At 36.5% G+C, this 22,755-nt stretch overlaps 1 protein-coding gene across 1 annotated transcript in view; it reads right to left on the bottom strand.

The window, feature by feature from the left end:
• KCND2 (potassium voltage-gated channel subfamily D member 2) overlaps window positions 1–21,495 on the bottom strand; it is a 483,252-nt gene extending 461,757 nt beyond the window's left edge. The window contains exon 1 of the mRNA XM_007982706.3: window positions 18,920–21,495. Coding sequence (XP_007980897.1) covers window positions 18,920–20,034 — 1,115 coding nt within the window. The 5' untranslated portion in view covers window positions 20,035–21,495. The remainder of the gene's footprint in view (window positions 1–18,919) is intronic.
• Window positions 21,496–22,755: the final 1,260 nt, after the last annotated feature.

The following is a 22,755-nucleotide window of genomic DNA, read 5'->3' as shown; positions in this document are numbered from 1 at the left end:
TTGCAAATCACAAACAAATGCATTAGTAGAATATTATGGTAGTCTCTAAATATATACTTCAAGAGCAAAGAATTTAGTTTTGTCATTGCTAGTTGTAACATACTTTGAACCAAGACTTTTTAAACAGCATTTCTATATCTAGACTCACAGTTGACATTACAACTACTAATTATTTGACAAATATAAATAATTGCTGACCCTATGTGCTTCTACAGATAATGCACATGTTTGGGAGACAGAACTAACATCAATCATTTCTGAGTCACATTTTTTAACTGTAAAATAAAGGTAACACTTATGTTGTAGATTAGCACATAATCAAACATACACTGTGTATGTTAAGCAGAGCTGAGTATGGTGCAGACTCAGGGTAATTACTCATTGAGAGCTTCTGTGATAACGATGATAATAATGATGTTTGCATTTCATCCCTTCAAATGACTTTGGTCAAACGAAAAGAAACAGGAAAGCCATATGTGTCTGACCCTTTTCCTCTATCCATCCCAGTTGTCTTAATAGGCTCATTATTGATGAGCCTCATGGAAAGTGAAGGGAAAAATCATCAGAAAGCTGAATTATCCTCAGCCTCTGGTCAAGCAGAACCAGAACAGCACATGGGTGCCAGAACAATTCAATTAGAATTTGTTATAGAGTCTTCCTTCTCTTCTCCTTCCCTTCTGGATTTTAAATGTCTGGTTGCACTGGGCAAATGCTTTCAGGTACAATGATCTGGACAAACACTTCCATTAATGAAGAGTCTCCTTTATAGCTTTTCCAGAAGAATATTGTCTATTGTATATTCCGTTTAATTTTTGTAATCCAATTAAACAGAATAATGGAGACATTCGAGCCATGTAGCTGGGTAACACACAAACAATACATTTTTATTAGTTCATGGAATGAAATTTAACAATAATTTCTTAAAAATATGGTAGAGTTTATTCTCAACTATGAATCAACAGTGTAAAGAAAGGAAAGGTTTTATAGCATTTCAAATAAAAGTAAAAGACCTGATATTTTACCACATGACCCATACAAGTCAATGCACTTAGAATCCACTCAGAGATACAGTGTTGGTGTCATGGTAGGTCATGATTCCAATGTACTCTCTTCCAGTCAGATCAGCTTCAGAGGACTTGAAATTAAGGCAATAAGGAGGTCAAGAAATCACATTATACAGCAAAAGTTTGAATGACTTAGGGAGGGTAATCCCAGCAAAAAAAGCCTAAGGAGGAACATAATAGTTTTCTCCAAGTATCACCCTGGAAAGGATGTGAAAATGAAAACATTTTCAGTTTAACCTCTTAATACCTAATTTGAATAAATGGGTAATGTAGAAGGTGTACATTTCAGCTCATTTTTTAAAAACTTGATAAAAAAATTGAGCTGTGTTGTAAAGCAATGGGTTACTTTAAAATTCCAATTACACAGAGTATTTGAAAAGTTCATAGAAGGCCATATAAGTGTAGAAAATACCATGGAAAGAGAAACTTTAAATGGGTAGAAGATTGAACAGGGAAAAGTTTTCTCCAAGGAAACTTTTAATTTCAAGATCCTGTGATTCTCTGCATAAAAAGAACTACCCACTTGAAGAATCTCACTTAAAAGTCTATATCTGTGAAACATGCCACTAAATCTAGGTAAGTGTGATAGAATATGATGGCTTACCACTAAGGTGAAACAAAACGTATCTGGATAATATTGCAAATGAATTAATATCAATTAGGACAAAGACAGCATGGACACTTAAAAAAATAAAAAGTAGCCGGGCGCGGTGGCTCAAGCCTGTAATCCCAGCACTTTGGGAGGCCGAGACGGGTGGATCACGAGGTCAGGAGATCGAGACCATCCTGGCTAACACGGTGAAACCCCCTCTCTACTAAAAAATACAAAAAAAACTAGCCGGGCGTGGTGGTGGGCGCCTATAGTCCCAGCTACTCGGGAGGCTGAGGCAGGAGAATGGCGTGAACCCGGGAGGCGGAGCTTGCAGTGAGCTGAGATCCGGCCACTGCACTCCAGCCTGGGCGACAGAGCGAGACTCCGTCTCAAAAAAAAATAAATAAAAAATAAAAATAAATAAAAAGTAATATTCAAATCATTGCTTTCTTATCAGAGAAGTGTGCCAAAACACAAATAGAACATTTACAGGGGTTAAATATTCATTTACTATACCTCGATATAATTATCTACAAAATGACAGATTTATATTACAAAAATATATAATATTATCACTGGTAATATTGCATTATTTATCATTTTATGTTGCACATTATTTAAACTACAACAGAGATGGGGCATCTTAAACTATCTGGGAAAAATACTGATTATATTTTAGCAAAGAAATAAGAGACAGAAAAACAACAGGTATAGAAATAAGCTGAAAATTTAGTTTACATGTATCCTGGACATTTTCTAGGACAGGTTTAAAAGAAGGAAAGGAGGATTTGGCAGAAGGAAAATCAGGTTCAAATGTCATTGCAATTTCTATGTTCCATGAGCTCTAATTTGCTACAACAATTGATGGTTGACTTTTATTCTATTCAACTCAAGGAAACAACTGGTCATTTCAGAGCCTTAAACAGGACCTCACAAATTTTCTATCATAAAAACATAAATATATTTTTTAACTGCATCCAGGCTCTGTAGAATCAGCCAATGTGAAGAGTCAGGATTTAAAGTCACAGGACTTTGGTTCAAAATCCCAGATCCGCACATATCTTAATCCCTTATACTTATATATTTCTTCATAGTGTCATGTATATTGTAAAGCATATAGAAACAGTCAGCACACTGCATTAACTGAAATCTGGATTCTGTGTTTACCTGCTATGCTTTGTATATGACTGTGCATTTGTTGTTCTGTGTTTCTGGACATCATATTTGTTTGTTTCTGCTAAACAATTGTGTTCAAGTTGTTAAATTCTATTCAACACCCAATATACACCAATTTTTCAGATTATTAATAAATAATAAGCTTAATGATGGCAAAAGACAGTTACAGAGTACAGTACTACAGATGTAAAGTAATGCCATGTCAAATATCACAGATTACTTGGGGGCTTAAGTGTTAAGAGCATAAAACAAAGTTCAAATACCATCTAATGCAGTCTGTTCCATCTTCCTGCTAAAATTATATTTTTACCTTCATAAATGAATCAAATTTCTATGCATACAGAAATATTCTTTTCACTTTTATTTCATTTATTTCACCAGTATTTATTGAGCACTTATGATGGGAAAATCATATAGATAAAAATACAAATACTAGAGCAAATATAATTTATAAATGGATTATTTGTGCTACAATGATTAATTTCAAATCCATTCATAGCAGAATTTATTAAGATTCAAAAAGCGACAACTGATTTCACATTTTTGTTCAGTCAATATTCAAAAGATATTTGAGTGCCAAAAATATCTATTTACTGTGCCAAGAATACACTCTTCATTTTCTGCCCCTGAGATTTTGCTTATGTCAGGTAAGAAAATTTTCTTCTATCCCTAACCTATGGATAACAGCAGTAATTGGTCATGGCAGCCATTACTGGTGACCCTGTGTATGCCTGAGAATTCTTCTTGTTAGCCACATCAGAAAGCATCCAAATTTTAATAAAGTTAGCAGACAAGAAAAAAAGCATATATATATGTAAAATATATATATGCATATATATACAAAGCATATATATTATATATTTTTTTCCATATACGTGTAGCTCTTAATGTACAGGATATTGAGTAATATGCCTACTAGACAATATTCTATGTTTAATCATTTTCCATTAGATTTGGAGATATTCTCCATATAGCTATTGCTTCTGCTGATTGTCCAGAAAAGTCAAGGGTATAATATTTCCTGATAGCATAAAGCTGGGAATTATTGTTTGAAATTCATAAGAGTGGTCTAGGACAGATATGTATAGCTATGAGCCAACAGCATAGAAATGAGAAAAACAGCACAGAAATTTAGGGGATTTCTTTCAACGGTAAAAGAGCATAAATAAGTATTTGGAAAAGAGTTTTGCAGAGGAATGAATCAGCTTATCAAAAAGGTCTCAAAATTCTAAGTTTATTTCAAACATAATTATTTTAACGTATATTGACCTGAAGACTTTGCTTCTATGGGAATTTTATTTCTATATGTAGGTAGTTGTATGTCGGAGGATATGTGGTTGAAGAAGTGGCTAGAAAGGGTTATGAGTGATACAAATTTCTAAAATTGAATGGACCTTCAAAGTAAAGGTCCACAGTAAAGATTTTAAAAAATCTTTATTCAGCATCTAGGATTGGCAAAGCAATGTTCTAGGCATTGTTAAAAAATCTGTGGGGGAGATTTTAACTAAAGTGTGAAGTTCTTTGAAGAGAGAACTTCGTCAGCACGTATATTGAGGCACCTTAAAACATGACAAGGTCCCAGATAGAGCATTATAAAATTATGAACTATTAATTTTCTTATTTGGTGCCTAGGGATACTACAAATAAGCAAAAATACAATGTGAGCTTCAAAATTAAATTGTATGTGTATTGCTTCAGTGAAACAGTTTCCTCTAAACCAACTAAAATAAAGGTGAACAAGAATCAGAGATCCAATCAAAATAGATGTTAGATGAAAAGCTGGAAGCCAGTTTGTTTTTAATATTCCAAATTAAAAATGCAGGACGATGCTTCCAAGCATGGTGTGTGTGGTACTGGGCTGATGTTTATGTCTGGCCTAAGGTGAAGAAGCTAAAGAATAGCTGCTGTTCTTGGCAAGCCCACTGATCATTTCTGCAGGACAGTAGGAGGACATGTTTATTTTGTGACTCAAGGCTCAAATCTTTGGTAGAAGTGTAAGGTAACTCTTACTGGGATCCTGATAACAGACATGAGATTAAGTACATAGATTTTTCTTTAATTTTCTCTGATATCCTCCCAGAAATACATATTTCAAAACTCAGACTTGCTTCTCAGGCCATTTTCTATTGTTGTTGGTTCTTGGTTCCTTTTTATTTTAACTAAAGGTGTTCACTTGATTTTTTTGGTTAGCCCTGGCTGTTTAAACAAATTTTTAGTGGAGTGGCCTTAATTTTATGACAGTTCCATTTTATTGAGTATTTTGCTTATTTTTATTTAGCTCTCTTGCCAATGAGGATTGAAATGTGGCAAACAAGGGGGGCAGTCAGCGGACAGCATGAAAACATAACACAGCTTACATACAAGGGATGGTGCCTGCTACAGAATAGGATTCTTTGTCCCATTGTAAGAATCAAATCATCTCCTTACCCCCACTTACTTTCTCTCTCTTTACCTTTCTTTCTCCTAGTGTCTCTCTCTCTCTCTCTCTCTCTCTCTGCCCTCCCACCCCTGCCTTCCTCTCTTCCTCCATATATACTCTTTTAAGGAAGAGAGGCCTTACAAGCGGTTTATAAGACTCTTCTCTATTTATCTGACTTGGGATAAACCTGTATCATCTAACCTCATTTCAAGTGAAGATTTCAAACCTGTCACATCAGGCCTCCTGATCTCAACTAAGTGACATTTAGGTTTGCATGAAGTTATGTTTATCAGGACTTCTATGATCATATCATAACGTTTGACTGTAGGTTTCATCTTTTTACCAAACCTGATGTTCAAAAATCCTGTAACTACAACTAATTAGACAGCATCCTCCAATACAGGAAGTGAATTTCAATTTCTGGCCATATTAATCTTCAGTCAGCCTTTTGTAAGACAGTTCTCAGTATACCTGGACCTCATGAGAAAAATTTTATTGTATATTTCATATATCTATCAAGAAAGAACATGAAATCATTTTGGACAAGCTAACATCCATGAAAAGCCAATTAAACATCTCAACATCAAATCAGTCATTCAGTGGATTTTTACATAAAATGTCCCTTAAGCTCAATTATAATCTAAGAATCCACCAGTAATTTGTTTTCTATCTTTAGGTCCTGCACATTTGAAATCCCTTACATGTGATTAAAAATTATCTTCTTTGGAAAGTAAATCCTTTCAAATCAACTTCTGTGTATATAAAAGAAAGTAAAAGGAGAAAAAAAATACCCAAAGAATATTCTAGTTTCATGAGATTTAGAGTGTCTTCATACTTTGTGTTGTCTTATTTTTCATAAGCTCCTCCTATGTTCAGAGGCTTTTATCTAATTTCATTTTCTTTACTTTTATTATGAGCAATTGGTCCATTATCTTGTGCCTCCACTAAGGAAAGCTCAGCCTACCTATCCTTGACAATGTTAGAAAATCAGTAGCTTTAAAAGTTCAGGCCGGGCGCGGTGGCTCAACCCTGTAATCCCAGCACTTTGGGAGGCCGAGACGGGCGGATCACGAGGTCAGGAAATCGAGACCATCCTGGCGAACACGGTGAAACCCCGTCTCTACTAAAAATACAAAAAATTAGCCGGGCGAGGTGGCGGGCGCCTGTAGTCCCAGCTACTCGGGAGGCTGAGGCAGGAGAATGGTGTAAACCCGGGAGGCGGAGCTTGCAGTGAGCTGAGATCCGGCCACTGCACTCCAGCCTGGGCGACAGAGCGAGACTCCTCTCAAAAAAAAAAAAAAAAAAAAAACAAGTTCACAATCCTAAATTCCCAAAAGGAAGCAACTGTATTTTCCTGAGTCCAGTTGGTCTCCTAAACACCAACTAATGGTTGTTACCTCTGAAACCTTATACCTTAGCACATGATAAGATACGGCTTTTGCAGTAAAGCATTGGTTTTTTATCTTTATTCAAGACTTCTGATTTTCTACCTATAATATCTAATAAACAAAACTGAAAACAAGCACTTTAGCTACTAGATTATAGTTTTAAATGCTTGTTGTTGTTGGGACAGAGTTTCACTCTGTCACCCAGGTTGGAGTGCAGGGGTGCAATCTCGGCTCAGTGCAACCTCTGCCTCCCAGGTTCAAGTGATTCTCCTACTTCAGTCTCCCAAGTATCTGGGATTACAGGTGCACTCCACCATGCTTGTGTATTTTCAGTAGAGACAGGATTTCAATATGCTGGCCAGGCTGGTCTTGAACGCCCAATCTCAAGTGATCCACCCACCTATTAAAGTGGTGGGATTTTAGGTGTGAGCCACCATATCCAGCCTTAAATGGTTTGTTTTTACTGACACTCAAACTTCCAGCTCAAGTCAAAAGAGGATGATGTTAGAAATAGGCTGAGAGGGCATTCTTCAGTGGTTCTTATATTTGATGTGAGAATTGAAAATGCTGACATCATGGTTCCCACCTCCAAAGACTATTTAAATTGTTTTAGGTGAACTCCCAGAATATTCATTTTTAATAAGTATTCCAGGTAATCCTAATCCTGGTGATCCTCAGTATATATTAAGAAACATCACTCTAGATTTACTAAACTCTATATATGAATCTCACAATCATCTGAGAGTTATGTATTTTGATAATTATGTATATTTCTTATGAAAATACCTTTATATGTATACAATATTATCACTTTGTTTTATAAAAATTTGTATATGGTATAGCCAAATCAAAAATATTTCTAAATATTTTGTGAAACTACTGGTGCAGACACATTTCATTATGTTATTAAATAACCTGCTTATAATGATTTTGCCCCAAATTTCTATTAGATAGCATTCTCTAAAAAACTCTTCATGAAGTAAGATACTTTCTTTTCTTAAATAGCTATGAAACATGTAATACTACACTTCCTGCTTTTCTTTGTCTGCCAGGAATTTCAAAGCTGATTTTATGCTCAGCAATGTTTGATTTAATGTAATTTTTATTCTCCATCATTTTCCGTCACCTTTAATACTTGATGCTTGCTTAATCATCTCTGTTTATTTGACAGTGAACTGTTCCAACTCCTCCTTGAAAATGCACAGAGTAAAAAAGTAATGCAGGAATGACTAAGTATATAATTTCAAAACAAGTCTGTCAAGATCATAAGATTTTTATAATTTGGTAACCCAAAGTCATTAAATGTTGGATTTCTAACCTAAAAATATGTTTTGTACGGTGACTCAAAATTCCAGTTTCTAAATAGGAAATTCCTTTTGATTTATGGTGTGTCATCAATCAACAACTCTTCAGTAATTATTTCCTGCCTAATTGTCTACTGGTGTGACACACTAGAGACTTATCCTACTGCAAGGCAAATATGTAGTATATTTAATACTGTTATATAGTCAATAGTAATAATATAATAGCAATCCCTCATATAGCACCTATTTGTAATGTTCTTGTGCAAAGTGAAATTTAAAATGGCTTTTCCTATCTCCCACATCCCCAGATCTTCTCAAAAATATCATCATCAATAGGTTATGTCTTCCCAGAAAAATAAGACTGGGCATATAGCTATATATCAACATATGCATCAGTATATAATATTTACACATCTGTACATTTTTGTATTGATGTATATGTGTGTGCTTCCCAAAATGCATATTTGAGGACACATTATACATTCACACATATTTTAGTAATATTAAAACAATATGTTCAGACCCAAAAATTGTTAATTAGTGTGGAAAATAAAAAGGAAACAAAAGTAAAAGGAATGTGAGCAGTCTATAAAGTGATTTCTTATTCATAGTTTTTGCTTAATATAGTGTATTTCAGAATATATTGCCAACATTTGCTACTTGATTGAAAAAAATTCTCCCTTTAATATTTTTAAAATAAAAAAACTTACCTTTCACTTAGATAACTATGACTGTATTTGGACTCTTTCCATAAAAATAATAAAGTTCTCTGCAAAATTGATAGGCACTTTACTTATCACTACTCTAGGACCATGCCAACCCTGAATAAAGTGAACAAAGTGTCCTATTTCCATAAGGAAGAGTCACGAGCCATTTTCTAAACTACATTCTTTTTTCTTTGTAATAGGATATTTATTGTGCTATCCTCTGAGATTTTACACCTAATTAATACAATTTTAAATCCAAAAGCAGAAATTCTATATTAAAAAAGTAATAGCAGAATACAGATCAACATGTATATTTCTAAGTTAATTATGTTTTTCAAAACAACTTCCCTTTATTGCAAACATTAAAAAAATGCAAGGCAATCTATAAAAGATTAGAAAAATATTCATTTGAATTTCCATAATTAAGAATTTACCGAAATGGAAGTAATTTCTTTTTGACATCTATTCTTATATCCTATTTCACAGTGATGTATCCTCTTGTGAATGTCTATGAAATGTTTTGAAATTAGTGCATTTTTTCTAACTATAGTAATGTTCTAATAAAATAGACAATATGAACAAAAAGACTGTTAATTGTATATTTAGATACGATAAAGTATCTGAAAACCAATTGTCTAGCAACATCAATTCTCATACCTAATTTCACAAGAATAAGTAAACTAGTCTTGTGAGATATTTTCAGGTTTGATGTTTTCCATATTATTGACTACGATATGTTCAGCCTTGAATTTAAACAAATAACTGAAGATAATAAAATATTCTGCATTGTGAAAATATAAATAACAGTGTTACTACCAGAGTAAATATTTTCAGGTTGAAAAAATAAAAGGAATCCAATGACAAATCATTGAGTTGAATAAAATGCAAGTTACAACTGCTACACTTTATTTCTCAGCTCAAAAATGTCACAGTAAAAGGAATACCAGTGGAACAATATTCTTAATTTCCTGTTATGTATTACATGAATTTGTTTATCTTTGTTACTAATTCAGTCTCTCATTAGATTAAAAATTACAAATAAAATACAAAGTCATCATCAGATTTTTAATGACAACATGGGGAAACTTTTAGACCTGCACATACACTGCTTGGTGATGCTGCTCTGTTATGTTTTTAATATATTGTTTAATGGTGGGGACAGGCATAAAGTAGAGAAAGAAATATAATGGGGGAACCCTCCGGTGTATTGTGCTGTAAAGAACACTGGACTTCAAATGATCTTCCAGAAATCTAACTTAGATTCTTCAACTAACTAGACCCTATAATTTTATATAAATTTCATGACTACTCTCTACCTTAGTTTCTTCAAGTATAAAATGAGAAGTTTCTACAAAATGATTTCTAACAAGGCTAGCAAGTCAAAATTCCATGACTCTAATAGTTTGAGACTAAAGCAAAAAATCAAACATTAGGAAGAGTCTGCAGGGCACATTCCTTTCTGATTCAATATTGTGCCTAATGTGCATTAGTAGGTTGATATAATTTAAGAAGAATACAAAAACAGCTAATTTGGTACAATCTAGACATATTCTCATAAGTTTGAATGTGGTATCTAAAACAATATGGAAAAGAATTTCATTTTTCCAAAGTACACTAAGATGGTATAGGGTTAGACAGCCTTAATTTCTACAGCATGATGAAAGGAAACCAGCAAATGGTTGGGGTGGGTGGGTGTGTGTGTGTGTGTGTGTGTATACGTGTGTGACAGCCCCCATGAATCCTAGCTTCCTTATCAGGAAATAGGCCTCTGGAAAGAACTTTTGGGTAAGATGCAGAATTGCCTAGAGGGCAAATGTCTTCATGGAAACAGCATGCCAAAGTGAGTTGCCACACTGAATTCCTCTAAATTCAAAAACTACTTTCACAATTTATCTGGAAAGCATACCCTTTTTTTTTGCATTTTTATGATGTTAATCCAATTTTTGTTTCTCCAAACCCAAGTATTTCCAATTATCCATTCACGGTTATAGTTTATTCTTCAGCACGGTGATTCTTATCAAAGCTTTGCTTCTGCAAGTTTTCATTACACATCTGCTATAAACATGGTCTCAATTTAATTCATGTTGAAAAATACATACCCTATGGCAATTTTCACAGATTTTAAGACATGGAAGCCATTTTATCTTTCAGGCTTATAAAACTAACAAAACACCCAGAGAAGATATATATGTATCTACTGCAAAGTGACAAAAAAGGAATAAAACTCCTCTAAATAGAATTCAAAATGTATGTAATATTCTTGAACACTAATATTAGAATTGACAACTGTAAGTATGCAAATCTATATTCAAAAGAAATAATTATCTGTATCAGTTCCCAAATAATTCCATATCCATTGAGCACTAGCCTTGTCTTTTCAGCTAAAATATGGGATTCAGTTTTCATTTGAACTAGATTTGTGTTATTAGTAACAATTAAATTATGTATTAGAAAATACTCATTCTTTAGATAATCTCCCGAATAATTGGATATAAATTTTAAGCTAAGTTAAACATGACAAACTAATGAAGGACGAAAATTTATTCATGGTAAATAAGTTAACTTTAATTTGACAATTTAAAAATGTTTTAATTGTTTTAGAGCATGTGCTCCTTTTAATACAGAAATCATATCCTATCCCTACCATGCTCACAACTCTCTAATGGCTCCCCTTTTCATCTTAAATGAAATCAGAAGTCTTGATTATGGTCTATCACATTCTACATAGTCTAGTTCTAACTACTTTACAGATTCCATTTGCTATTAAGCCCCTTACTCCCTTTGCTTCTATTACAGGGACATTAGATGGAACTGATGAAACTTCATCCCACCTTGAAGTCTTTGTACTCCTTTTCTGTCTTCCTCTAACTCTCTTCATCCAGATAGTCAGAAAGTCATTTTATCGCTTCAAACAGCCATTGGCTTAAATTCCAACGCCTTGGAAAAGTCTTGTTTGTCCCCTATGCAAAATAGCAGGCTTGTTACCCAGATGTATTTTGTTCATAGCACTCATCTCTACGTGGCATTATATAATACATTTACTTTTTTATTTCTGACTCTTCCATTATTTTAGTTTTAAATCATTCTTAAGTTGAGAAAGTTGACCTTTTGGTTACTGCTGTGGTCAATGACAGGTAGCAAGTGATCAACAAAGGTCTCTTATGTTGAATTGAACTCTGTGAGCCACAGTTTGATTCCCTGAGAGTGTATGCTACTGGTATTATTTTGGGTTTCCAAGAGCACTATTACTGATATTGTTAAAAGTGAAGAAAATGAAGAAGATGGAAGAATTAGGTCCACATAAAAGCAAAAAAGACAAGACCTTTTACTTTTAGAACAAAATCTTCCCATTCTATTTGACATTATCTCAACTGTCATCCTACTCTTTCAATGTTATTTTTTCTCATTATTAACCTCTAGTAACTCATTCCCTACTCCCCCCACACTTTTTATGATTTAGATCATTACATAACAGACTTGTCAAAATTCCCAAGGCAAAGTGGATTGCATTATGCTAGAATATATACCTACATTTATCTTTACATTTTGTAATCTGATTTTTAATTCCTTAGAATGTTAACTTCTTCCTGATGGTGATTACATTGAACTTTTCCAGACAGAAATTGCATCTATCTCCTATGCCATTTACAGCCAATATTTCCCTATTTTAAACAATTCTATTTTATGCATAAATGAGAAAACCTGGATGAAAAAAAAGTTCCAGCTTGTGTTACTGGGTAAGAGAGAACACCTTTCTAGTGATGAAGTGTCATCGAAGTATCTGTTGACCCATGGGCTTTTTAAGCTACTCATATTTAAATAAGGAAATGGGCTTTCAAGGGAAGGCGGTATTTCTATGTTCATTCACTTATATCATGAAGCATCTCCATACGCCTCCCAGAGGCATCTGCAATTTACCTGGACTTTACCAGAAATCAAACTGATGAAGAAAATGGCAGTTGCAGCCATTAATTCTAACCTTTGCAGAGTAGTTAGTTATGGATGAAAAAGTTGAGGTCTCACAGCCATTCCCAGTCAAAAAGAGAAAAATTAAAAGGGTAGATTTAGTAGATGAGAGGATAAAATGTTCAAATAACAAATGTAAATACTTTTAATATTGAACAAAGCAAAAAAATTTGGCTTAGAGTAGCAGATTATTGCTAATATTGAGATGGCACTGCTCCATGGCTAAGGAGCTCTCCATGGCGTACAAGTGCCATCTCACACCATGAACAGCAACACACTAACATAGATATTTTCCCACATTTGAGCACCAAACTAGGTAATACCTCCTCAGAAGGTATATGCTCAAACCTCAAAAGTCTTTCAATTTAGTTAGAAAGTCAAGACGTAAAACCATAAATTATATATAAAGATGGCACTTACTAATATCAAGCATAATTCCAACTATAGATGACGTAGGCTTGCTTAGGGGGCTGAAAAGCCTTCATGGAGAAAGTCAATGTAAAGGCTGCCTCTCAAAGGAGAAAACTAAAGGGCAAAACATTCAAAGAGCAGTGCAAATATGCACAGAAATGGTGTTTCACCCTGGGTTTTTTTTGTTTGTTTTTTTCAATATCAGATGCTATCCCACATCATCAAATCTAGCTGCAGAAGCTAGTGGGAGAGCAATGCTTATACATACATATGTACATAAATACATACATACATGTATGTGTGTATCCCTGCTCAGAAAACAATATAAAACGTATGGAGAGTAGAAGGGAGGAAACGGAATGAATTCATTATCACAACTTTAAAGGAAAAAATATACTTCCTTTTCAGTGAATGTACTTTTCACCATTTGTGTTCTTTCAATGAAAGAGAAGTTAAATTGTACATTTTTAATGACTCATAGGCCAACTCTTTTAGGAAATTAGGGCAAAATAACTGAATTCCTTTGTTTTCCATCAGGCCAGGCAAAAGATTCACCGTTGAGTAGTTTGCCCCCAAACGGCCTGAAAGTTCACTGGATGAGAATACAAGTTTATATTATATCAGATGGGAACCATCATGATAAACCCCAGTGCTGTATGAATAAATGCAGAGCCAGCAGTGAAATTGAGGAATGTGGAGTGAGTCACATCAATAGAACTAAGAGAGAAATGTACCACATCAATGGAATAAATAATAAATGTATTCCTTCTCTTATCCCTGTATAATCAGCAGCAGTCCCCAGATAATTATTGTAACACATTTCTAGATAATGTTTTAGGGTCTTCAGAAGAAAATGAGTATAAAAGTGAAATTTCAAAATATATTGCTGCTATCTAATTATGTAACTATGGACAAGCCACACAATTCTTAAATGTACAAAATTATAAATTTTAAATAAATTACAGGTCACTTTTCTTCTACCAGGAATGTAGAGATCAGGTAATAAGAAATTTGAACTTTAGTGGCTCACTTTCAAAGATGAGTATAATTGAGAGGAATGTTCAGAAGTAAGTGCTATAAATATAAAAATAAAATAAGATGGTTTTTCAGTAGTCTAAAGGAAAATTAAAAATAAAAAAGAATAGCATAACAGACCCACTGAAAATTAGAGAATAGCATTTTCTCTAGGGGACTATGTTGAAACAACACATATTAGCCCTTTTGTGAAATACCTCTGTCTGGCAACCGAGTAAATGCTAAAGTACTAGAGGCTGGATTAACATACATATTTTAAAATTCCACATCAAATATTGTCTCTAATTCAAGTGATGGCTAAAACAAAATGAAGACATGTAAGATTTGGTTACTTGTAATGCTAAAAGAAGAATACATAACACATTTCTCTACATTTCTTTAAAAGTTCATTTTCAACTTCCATCAACTAACATATTCTATAAAGAACTTTACACAAATATGTCATAGTATGTCAAAATAAAAATAGACGTTACTCATACTATGGCTCTTCCCCAGAAAAACAAATTTTGGTACTTCCTACCTTTTAAAGAGTTGTATATTAATGCATTAGCAATATTTATGTATAGATGTTGGCACAAGGGAAGATAATTTCACCCATTTCAGTAAAAATTTTATGTCTCTACACAAATGATTCTGCAAGATATACTCCCAACATTACCCAAAGCTATATAATCAGAATAGTGACAGGTATCAGGAGAGTAGTATTTAAAAGTTTATCCTTCTCTTTAATAATATATAATTATAATGTTATCGTATATCATAGATATGATCATATATATGCATATGATAAAGTATTTCAAAGTATGTCATTCTAAAAAAGGAACTTCCCTGATACATTGCTATGAAAATTTAAGTGAAAACTTTTCTACTTTTTTGTTGTTCCTTAAAATAGTAATTCACCAAACACACAAAAATTGAAATATGGCAATTACGCTAAGTTTTCTGGCAGTAAAGATGTAACACCACCGTATTTGTTTTAGATAAATATATGATATAAATTAAATTTTTACTTTCCCAAATTTGTTCTGAAATCAGAACATAATTTATATCGTTAAAATAATAAAATTTCTCTCTAAACACAAACTTTACAGAAATGCCATGTAGCAACTTTCCCATATTGAAAACTTTGATAAAAACAATTTTGTTTTAAAATTAAAGTAATATGGATCACAAAATGACACTTCTGAAATTCTTAAGTTTTATGAGTAATACGATCCCTTCTTTTAAGGAAATTGTCTAAATGGGTAATAATCAAAACCAAGAATGCAAATATTTATATTACTTAACATAATAATCACCCTTCAATTATTTAATGTGCCACCTGGTACCACCTCTAATTTCCAGATCATGTGTATGAGGTGCAATGGTAAACTGAGGCTTGACACTGTTTAGTACATTTTACAAAATAATTTTTGATTATTGGTGAACACTTAGAAATTTCCTAAGTTTAGTAAGATTTGAGTACTACCATCTAAATGAAAAATAACAACTGAATGTTATTTTCCAAACGACTTTAGGACAAAAGAGGAATTCCAGATTCTTTTTCTACTAAGGCAGTTAATGGCAGTAACTAGAGTTTACATTATGGAAAGGGGAGGTGGGTGGATAAAAGGGTGATTCAGGGACCTGTGAAATATGCTCAGAAAGAACGTATGAAATGGAGGAACAGATCCACCTGATTACTCAATCTAAAACTTAAAAAAAATTCTGACATTATTTTTTCATTTTTTTTTTAACTGTGCTTTCTATGTTTCCTATTCTAGTAGGAAATGAAGTAGCCTGAAAACTATTTTTAAAGCGTTCATTTTTCTGATAGATTAACTAATGACTTACATAGTAAGCATAGTCAAGTTACAGTCTAATGATATACTTGATATTTCAAGGAGCAAAAAAATGGTTATACAAATACACCTTGGTTCTAAGATAGATACACTCAGTTCTTCAGATCATAAAACCAACTGAATATTGTCTAAAATAGTCTAGAAGCCACAGATGATTCTGCCAGTCCTGAATGACAAAGCTCTTGATTATTTATTCTCATGTAGATAATGTTCATATGAGCTGGAACTTTCGATAACCTCTGTTTATAATCATATTTTCACTTTTATTATCATTAATTGATGAACATTTAGCTCCATTAAAATTAATAGCCACATAAAAAGAGCTCAGATAATACAATGGAAAACTCTTGATAATCATTCAGACATAGTTGGATATTGGCTCCAACTATTATTTCCCAGAAAGTTTACACCTTACACTTCATCCTCTAAGTATAGAACTACAGCCTAAACAATAAAGTTAGGCAATGGCTTTTATTGAATATTTTGAATTATTAAATAACTCTGTTGAGTCACAAAGTTGGCACCAAAATGGCAGTGCTTATAAGAATCTATTTCTTCAGGGTACAGTACATAATAAATATATTTTGATGAGAAATTAAAAACATTTTCCTATGAAATTCTGTTATAAAGCATATGATTTGTCAAGTGTCCATATATGTTCTCATTTTGATTACATCGACATTTCCACATCTTAAAAGTATGACTGCTCTATTCAACCAGGATCATTAATTAGCTTAATTTCCTGAAAATTAAAATGTTCAACTTCAGTGAAGCTAAGTCTTTAAAGTAACTTCCACTTAGCTTCCAAGTTCTAAGAAAGTGTGTGTATTCAATGCTTCTAATCCACTTACTTACCTATGGAACATGTGAACTAAATCCACTGCATAGATTTTACTCTGCCATTATAATTCAATTTCTTAAATATTTTCAAAAATAGGTGCTTTTAAGTATTTTATTTACATAATAAAAAAATTGTCACTAATGTTTAATGTTGCCTCATTTTTTTTTCCTGAAAACAAAAATAAGCTTCAAAATAAAATAAAAATTGGAAAGTCATTTCCAGAAACAAGTTTTAAAACAAAGCTAACTTCTCAAGTCTATTACAGAACTATTAGCTACACGAAATTAGAATTCTCATCAACATTCTTTTTATACCTATATTCAATCATATAGACACTATATAGCATTAAGATGACTCACTGATACCTCAAGAAACACAGCCATATATAAGAAATGTTTAAAGTGTATTTCATTTTAATAGTTTTCCCTTCCTATTAAAACCGAATCTTCTTTTTATTCAGTTGTGCTTCTAATTTGATGTCATGATAGTGATTTGTGCTACCCATTTGTCCTTAATAAGGATATCCTGCTACAAAATGACAAGACAACAAAAACAAACCTCTTTGATAAAGAATAAGCACCTACACTGTGAAGGCATTCTGCATCATCCTTATCCTTATAAACTGTCACAAATTTACAAACAAGAATAAAAGGAAATACAAGAAGTAGAACATGGATTTTCACTAATTCATTTTTTTAAATGTACCAGTAGGTCTTTAAAAAAAATATGAGACTAAATAAAAATCATAAATCATTGTATTTTTCTTTACCACAATTTCTTGTTTAACCTAGCCTAAAATTCTTTATATATAAAATATTCCATTAGTTGGCCATATAACATGAGAAATTCTGTACAGCACAATATGTCTAATAAAATTAAGTCGACTTTAACCACAATGTCATTTAAAGAAGCCAATTAAATTATCCAGAAACACAAAGCTTAAAGAGTAGCCTTGGGAATAACTTTTTTTCTTACAGCCATTACCAAATCCTCACTGAACTGATTACCTATGCAAGAATAGTAGCATAAAGCTGAAGAAAAGGCACTAACATCACTCCCTAGCTTATCTAAGAACTCATAAAAGTAAAAGGATCTAACCATTTTATTTTATTAGATTCTCTAATACTTAAAATGTTGCCACTTTTCTGCAGTTTGACTAACATTCTTAATCATTTGCCTCCTTTCCTTTTTTCTACTACCTAAAAAAACTTAATTCTAGCCCTAAAAGTCTATTAAAAACAACGTGAATTCAGAAATGTGTCCCTTTAGTTACAGAACTTCATTATACCCCCCAAAAAGAATGCACAAAAAAATTCTAAAAGGAAATTAGGACCCCAAATTTTGTAACACAGCCAGCCTTGGTGACCATCCATCTTACCAGATACTGCTCTATCTTCTATGTGTATTTAATGGGTGTGGGCCCATTGCCTGATGGGATCTGTAGATTCTAAAAAAAAAATGTGTGGATGACAGTCTTTTGCTTCTTTTTTTGAAACTATGAACCTAGAGTTTGAAATATGTTGCAAATTTAATTCCACTGCATATTGTAGAGTTGATCAGTTTCAGCTCTGATATTCTAAAACACTGAATAACCTATCAACCATAATTAAAGTGCATACATATGAATATGTGCATATATATTATAAAATACTTTGATAATTACATCTACAATCTATGTTTTACGATGTAAAATAAGAATTATGGTTCTTAGAGGAAAAATGCACACCATAAGTATCTATTCATATAAAAATAATAGTTCAAGTATACCTGTAAACTTTTCATTTAAATGCATTGAACCATTTTCTAGAAATTTCAATATACATTGTATATATTTGTGTCTTTATTAGTGCATAGATTTTTTCATTGTCATATTTTTATATATTAATATAAATATTGTTACTATTTCATATATTCAGGAATTCTAAAATTTCTTTGTATCTTTACCACTTTCAGGCATCAATGCTCAACATTTGCCAGCAATGCCTTAATACTTCAACCTATGTATTACACCCATTTGACAGATCAAAAGAGTTTTGCCAAACCATTTAGATAATGCTTTCCTAAACTCAGGAAAGAAACCAAATGATTTCCCCGGAATTATCATGTAATCTTAATGGGTCCACAATCGCCTCACCCATACCCAACCTCCATCCCATTTCTCATTATGGCACCTACCCTAGTGTTGTCATGGTGACGATGGTATACCAGAATGCTGCAGGGATGCTGGTGAACTTGCTGGCCGAAGACCCCTTCTCTGCGTAGAACATAACTGTAGCGAAGATGATGATAGCCATGGTGAGCGAGAAAAGCAAGAAGCCCAATTCTGAGGCACAACTCTTCAGTGTGTACCCCAGGATGCGCAGGCCTTGAGAGTGGCGGGAAAATTTAAAGATCCTGAACACCCGGAAGACTCGGAGCGTGACAAAGGCTCCGCTCACGTCCTCATTGTCTGTCATCACCAGCCCAATGTAATAAGGCAGGATGGCCACCACGTCGATGATACTCATGACACTACGCACAAAACGGTAACGACTAGGCGCTGCAGCCAGGCGAAGCAAATACTCAACTGTGAAGATCATGACGCAGGCCGTGTCCAAGCAGAAGAAGGCCACCGCATACCGCTCTCCACAGGGCAGTTCTTTAATGTGACCTGGGCTTGATCCGCAGGGCACTGTTTCCACCACATTCGCGATGACAGAGACGGCAATGAAAAACCCCGTGACATAGTAGAACACCAGGGCCATCGTGCTGGTGTGGGGGTTCTCGAAGGCCCGCCAGACCCTCTGCCTTGCAGTCATGGTGGGCAAGGCGCTCTCTCCAGTGGTGTCGGTATCCGCGTCGTCCTGCAGGCGCTCGGCGTTCTCCCGCCTGCGATCCTTGTACTCCTCGTAACAGCAGTCGCCGATGATTTCCGGGATGAGGCCAAAGAAGGCCAGTTCTTCATCATAAGCAGAGATGCACTCGTGGCGAGGATAGTGGAGCTTCCCAGTGCGGTAGAAATTCAGGATGTGGCGGAAGATGTCTGGGTCACGGTCAAAGAAATACTGCTGAGTCTCTGGGTGGTAGAAAAAGTCCCTCTCAGAACTGCCCAGTAGAGTGTCTGGGTAACGTTCCAGGGTGTCCTGCCACGTCTGGAAGCGGGTTCCACTCACATTCAGCACAATGAGAGCATCTTGGGTCCTTTTCCTCTCCTGCCTCGGGGGAGCCGGCATAGGCCCCGAGGCCACAGGCATCCACCCGATGGCCGCTGCCCTTGCAAAAGGCAGCCACGCTGCTACCCCCGCCGCCATGGCTCCTTGAAGTGGAAGGAAGAAGGGTGACGAGGCGTCTACAATGGGTCAACCGAAGCAGCCACAACTCACCCACTTCCTCCAGTCAAGCAAAGTACTAGTGAGAAACGTGGTCCAGAGGTGTCACTCTTATTCCGAGATAGGGCTTCTGGTAAAGTCACAGTTCTCAGAAGGGCAAGTTTCCCTCCAAGACAGGTGTTTGGAGTAATGACAACAAAATACAACGTCCTAACAATCACCCCCAACAGAACCTAGCCAAACCGCTTCCAGCAGGTGGGCCAGGCCACCCTCTGGCACAAATAAGCACACAGGTGCAGCCGTTTCTTCAAACAGGTGTCTTTGATTTCTCCCCTGGCACAGCCTGGATAATATGGGGTCAGTATGTGGAGTGTAGGATAGAGAAGACGAACGAGAGTCACCCAACAGAATTATTTCGACGAATTAGGGAATCCTTCCACCTACCCTTCTCACTCTTTCAAACCCTCCTTTCCAAGTAGCCCTTCCCGCCAAAGGAGTCTCAACAAGGCGACCTGTTGTTGTAGCTCAGGAGATACGGTCACAGCCGCTGCCCCACGTCTCTCTTTGGGGGTCTAGCTGCTGCTGCCTCTACTCCTCGGGCTGTATTTGCAGAGATGGAGGTGATGTGCAGTGGGTACGGTGGGGGGCGTTAATACAGATCCTCCTCCCCCACGTCTACAAACACCCTCTGTGTCTGCCAAAAGCGTTCGCCCAGTCGCCCCTTCACTCTCTTTTCAAGTTCAGCTCAGGTGCAGTGTGACAGTTACAGAGCCCAGGAGCTGGCAGCCGCCGCCGCCGTGGCGGCAGCAGCATCTGCTTCCGCGCAGAACGCGCCGCGCCCGCAGTACATACCTGGCCAAGCGCGCGCCGGGGCTGAGTTGCATAGAGACTTTCTCCTCGCCGTGCACCCGGAAAGGGAAGAGGAGAGAAAGCAGCTCGCGAGCAGCCGAATCCGATGCGCCGAGGGAGCATAAATAAAGCTCAAGCGAGCTCTTCTCCCCCTTCCCCCATCCCTCCGTTCCTCCCTCCTCCTTTTCACCTTCCAAAAGCCAGGCGCAGGCGAGCAGAGCAGCAGCAACAAGTTCAAAAGGTGCGGGGGAGGCGAGAACGGAGGGGACTCGCTCCTGCCAACTTACTGCGGGGCCACTGTCGCGGGGACCTGGCCAGCGCGGTGCGGGGCTGCGGGGCGGCTGGGCTGCGGGGCGGCCGGGCGGGCGGCGGCGGCGCGGCGGGGCCGGGGCCGGGGCCGGCACGGGCTCTCGTCCGAGCGCGGAGGCAGAAGGCGCTCGGCAGCGCGGGGGCGCGGGAGGGCTGCTAGCTGCTTCCCCGCCAGTGGGTGGTCCTGCATCTCCCCGGGCTCCCCGCGCTGCTCTGCTAGTGCAATCAATAAATAAGGAGAAAATAAATAAATAACCGCGCGCAAGCCCCGCCACGCAGGTTAGGAAAGGCGTCTCCTGCCTTTCCCTCGGCTTGACCTTTCTCCGCCCCCGCCCCCTCGGACTCCTCTCGCTCCACCCCAGCCACCCACCAGCCCCGGCGCAAAATGTCACCGAGGGAGAGCATCCAGGTGGATCTGCCGGGGAGGAAAGCGAGCCTCGGATGAACAAAGGGAAGCTTCACGCGCTGGGCTGCGGTGGTTTGGTGGAGGAGAGGAGAAAGGGGACCCGTGCCCTGCTTCTGCCTCCCGAGTCCCGGTTCAAGGCGAGCGTGGGAAAATGGGGGGAAAGAGAGCGAGAGAAGCTGGGAAGGAGGGTGAGCGGAGCGCGCGCAGGAATTGGTTGTCTTCTGGGGGCGACTGGAAGGCAAGACCTGCAAAGCCCCGACGCGGAATTTTTAAGTGCATTTCCTCTTTCTCTTTTTATTTATTTTCCAAACCAGATTGTTAAACGTTGCAGGGATTAATATGCCATCTGTCCAACTTGCCAAAAAATCAGAGAGTCTCCTCGGTGGAGGTCTTGACACAACTCCTTTTCCCGTCCTTTAGAATAACAGAGGGATGTGGAGCCCTTTTCTAAATGTCATCGTCAAGGGGCGTGCGTCTCTGAAAGTTTGCATCCCCTTCATCCTCTCTGCGCATCACTGCGCATATTTAAAATAGTTAAAGTAGTTAAAGATGTTCGCATGAGGGGTAACTGAGGTGGAGAGACACAGGAAAATTGTCGCGACCAACCGTTTTGTTTTTCGCGTACCCCGCCCCCGAGTCATTAGGAATCATCCTTAAAACCAAACATAACATATACAGCCACTAGATGGCGTGGATGGCGAGAAGTTAAATCTGCACCTAAGGGTTGGATGCTTTAGGAAGGTGAAGTATCAAAATTAACTGATCCAACAGAGACTCACATCACATAAACAGCCTCAAACCCCTTCGCTGCCACCCACCTTTTTAGTGTTTATATGAGATTTAATACTTAGGCTTGAGTCTGCATTTGGATAGTTGTGGGATGAGAAGTGGAGAGTTTCCTTTTGAAATTCCTTTGAAAATTAAATCTAGATTACTGAGTCATCATCATCATAGTAATTAAGGTCTTTGGCAATAGTGAGGCTTCATCTATATTGATTAAGAATAGTAGCCTAATTTCTACCTAAAAATTGTTTTTCATGGCTTGGTTTGACTGCCCTTGGTTTGTAAAATAAGTGGACTGTGTGTTGTACTGTACAGAAATTGACTTTTAAGCCCTAGAGATCATAGGCATGAGTGTC

The sequence above is a fragment of the Chlorocebus sabaeus genome, chromosome 21, assembly GCF_047675955.1.
Source record: "Chlorocebus sabaeus isolate Y175 chromosome 21, mChlSab1.0.hap1, whole genome shotgun sequence".
NCBI classification, from domain to species: Eukaryota; Metazoa; Chordata; class Mammalia; order Primates; family Cercopithecidae; genus Chlorocebus; species Chlorocebus sabaeus.
Note: the sequence above shows the minus strand (reverse complement) of the source record. Positions and strands in the feature narration are given on the sequence as shown.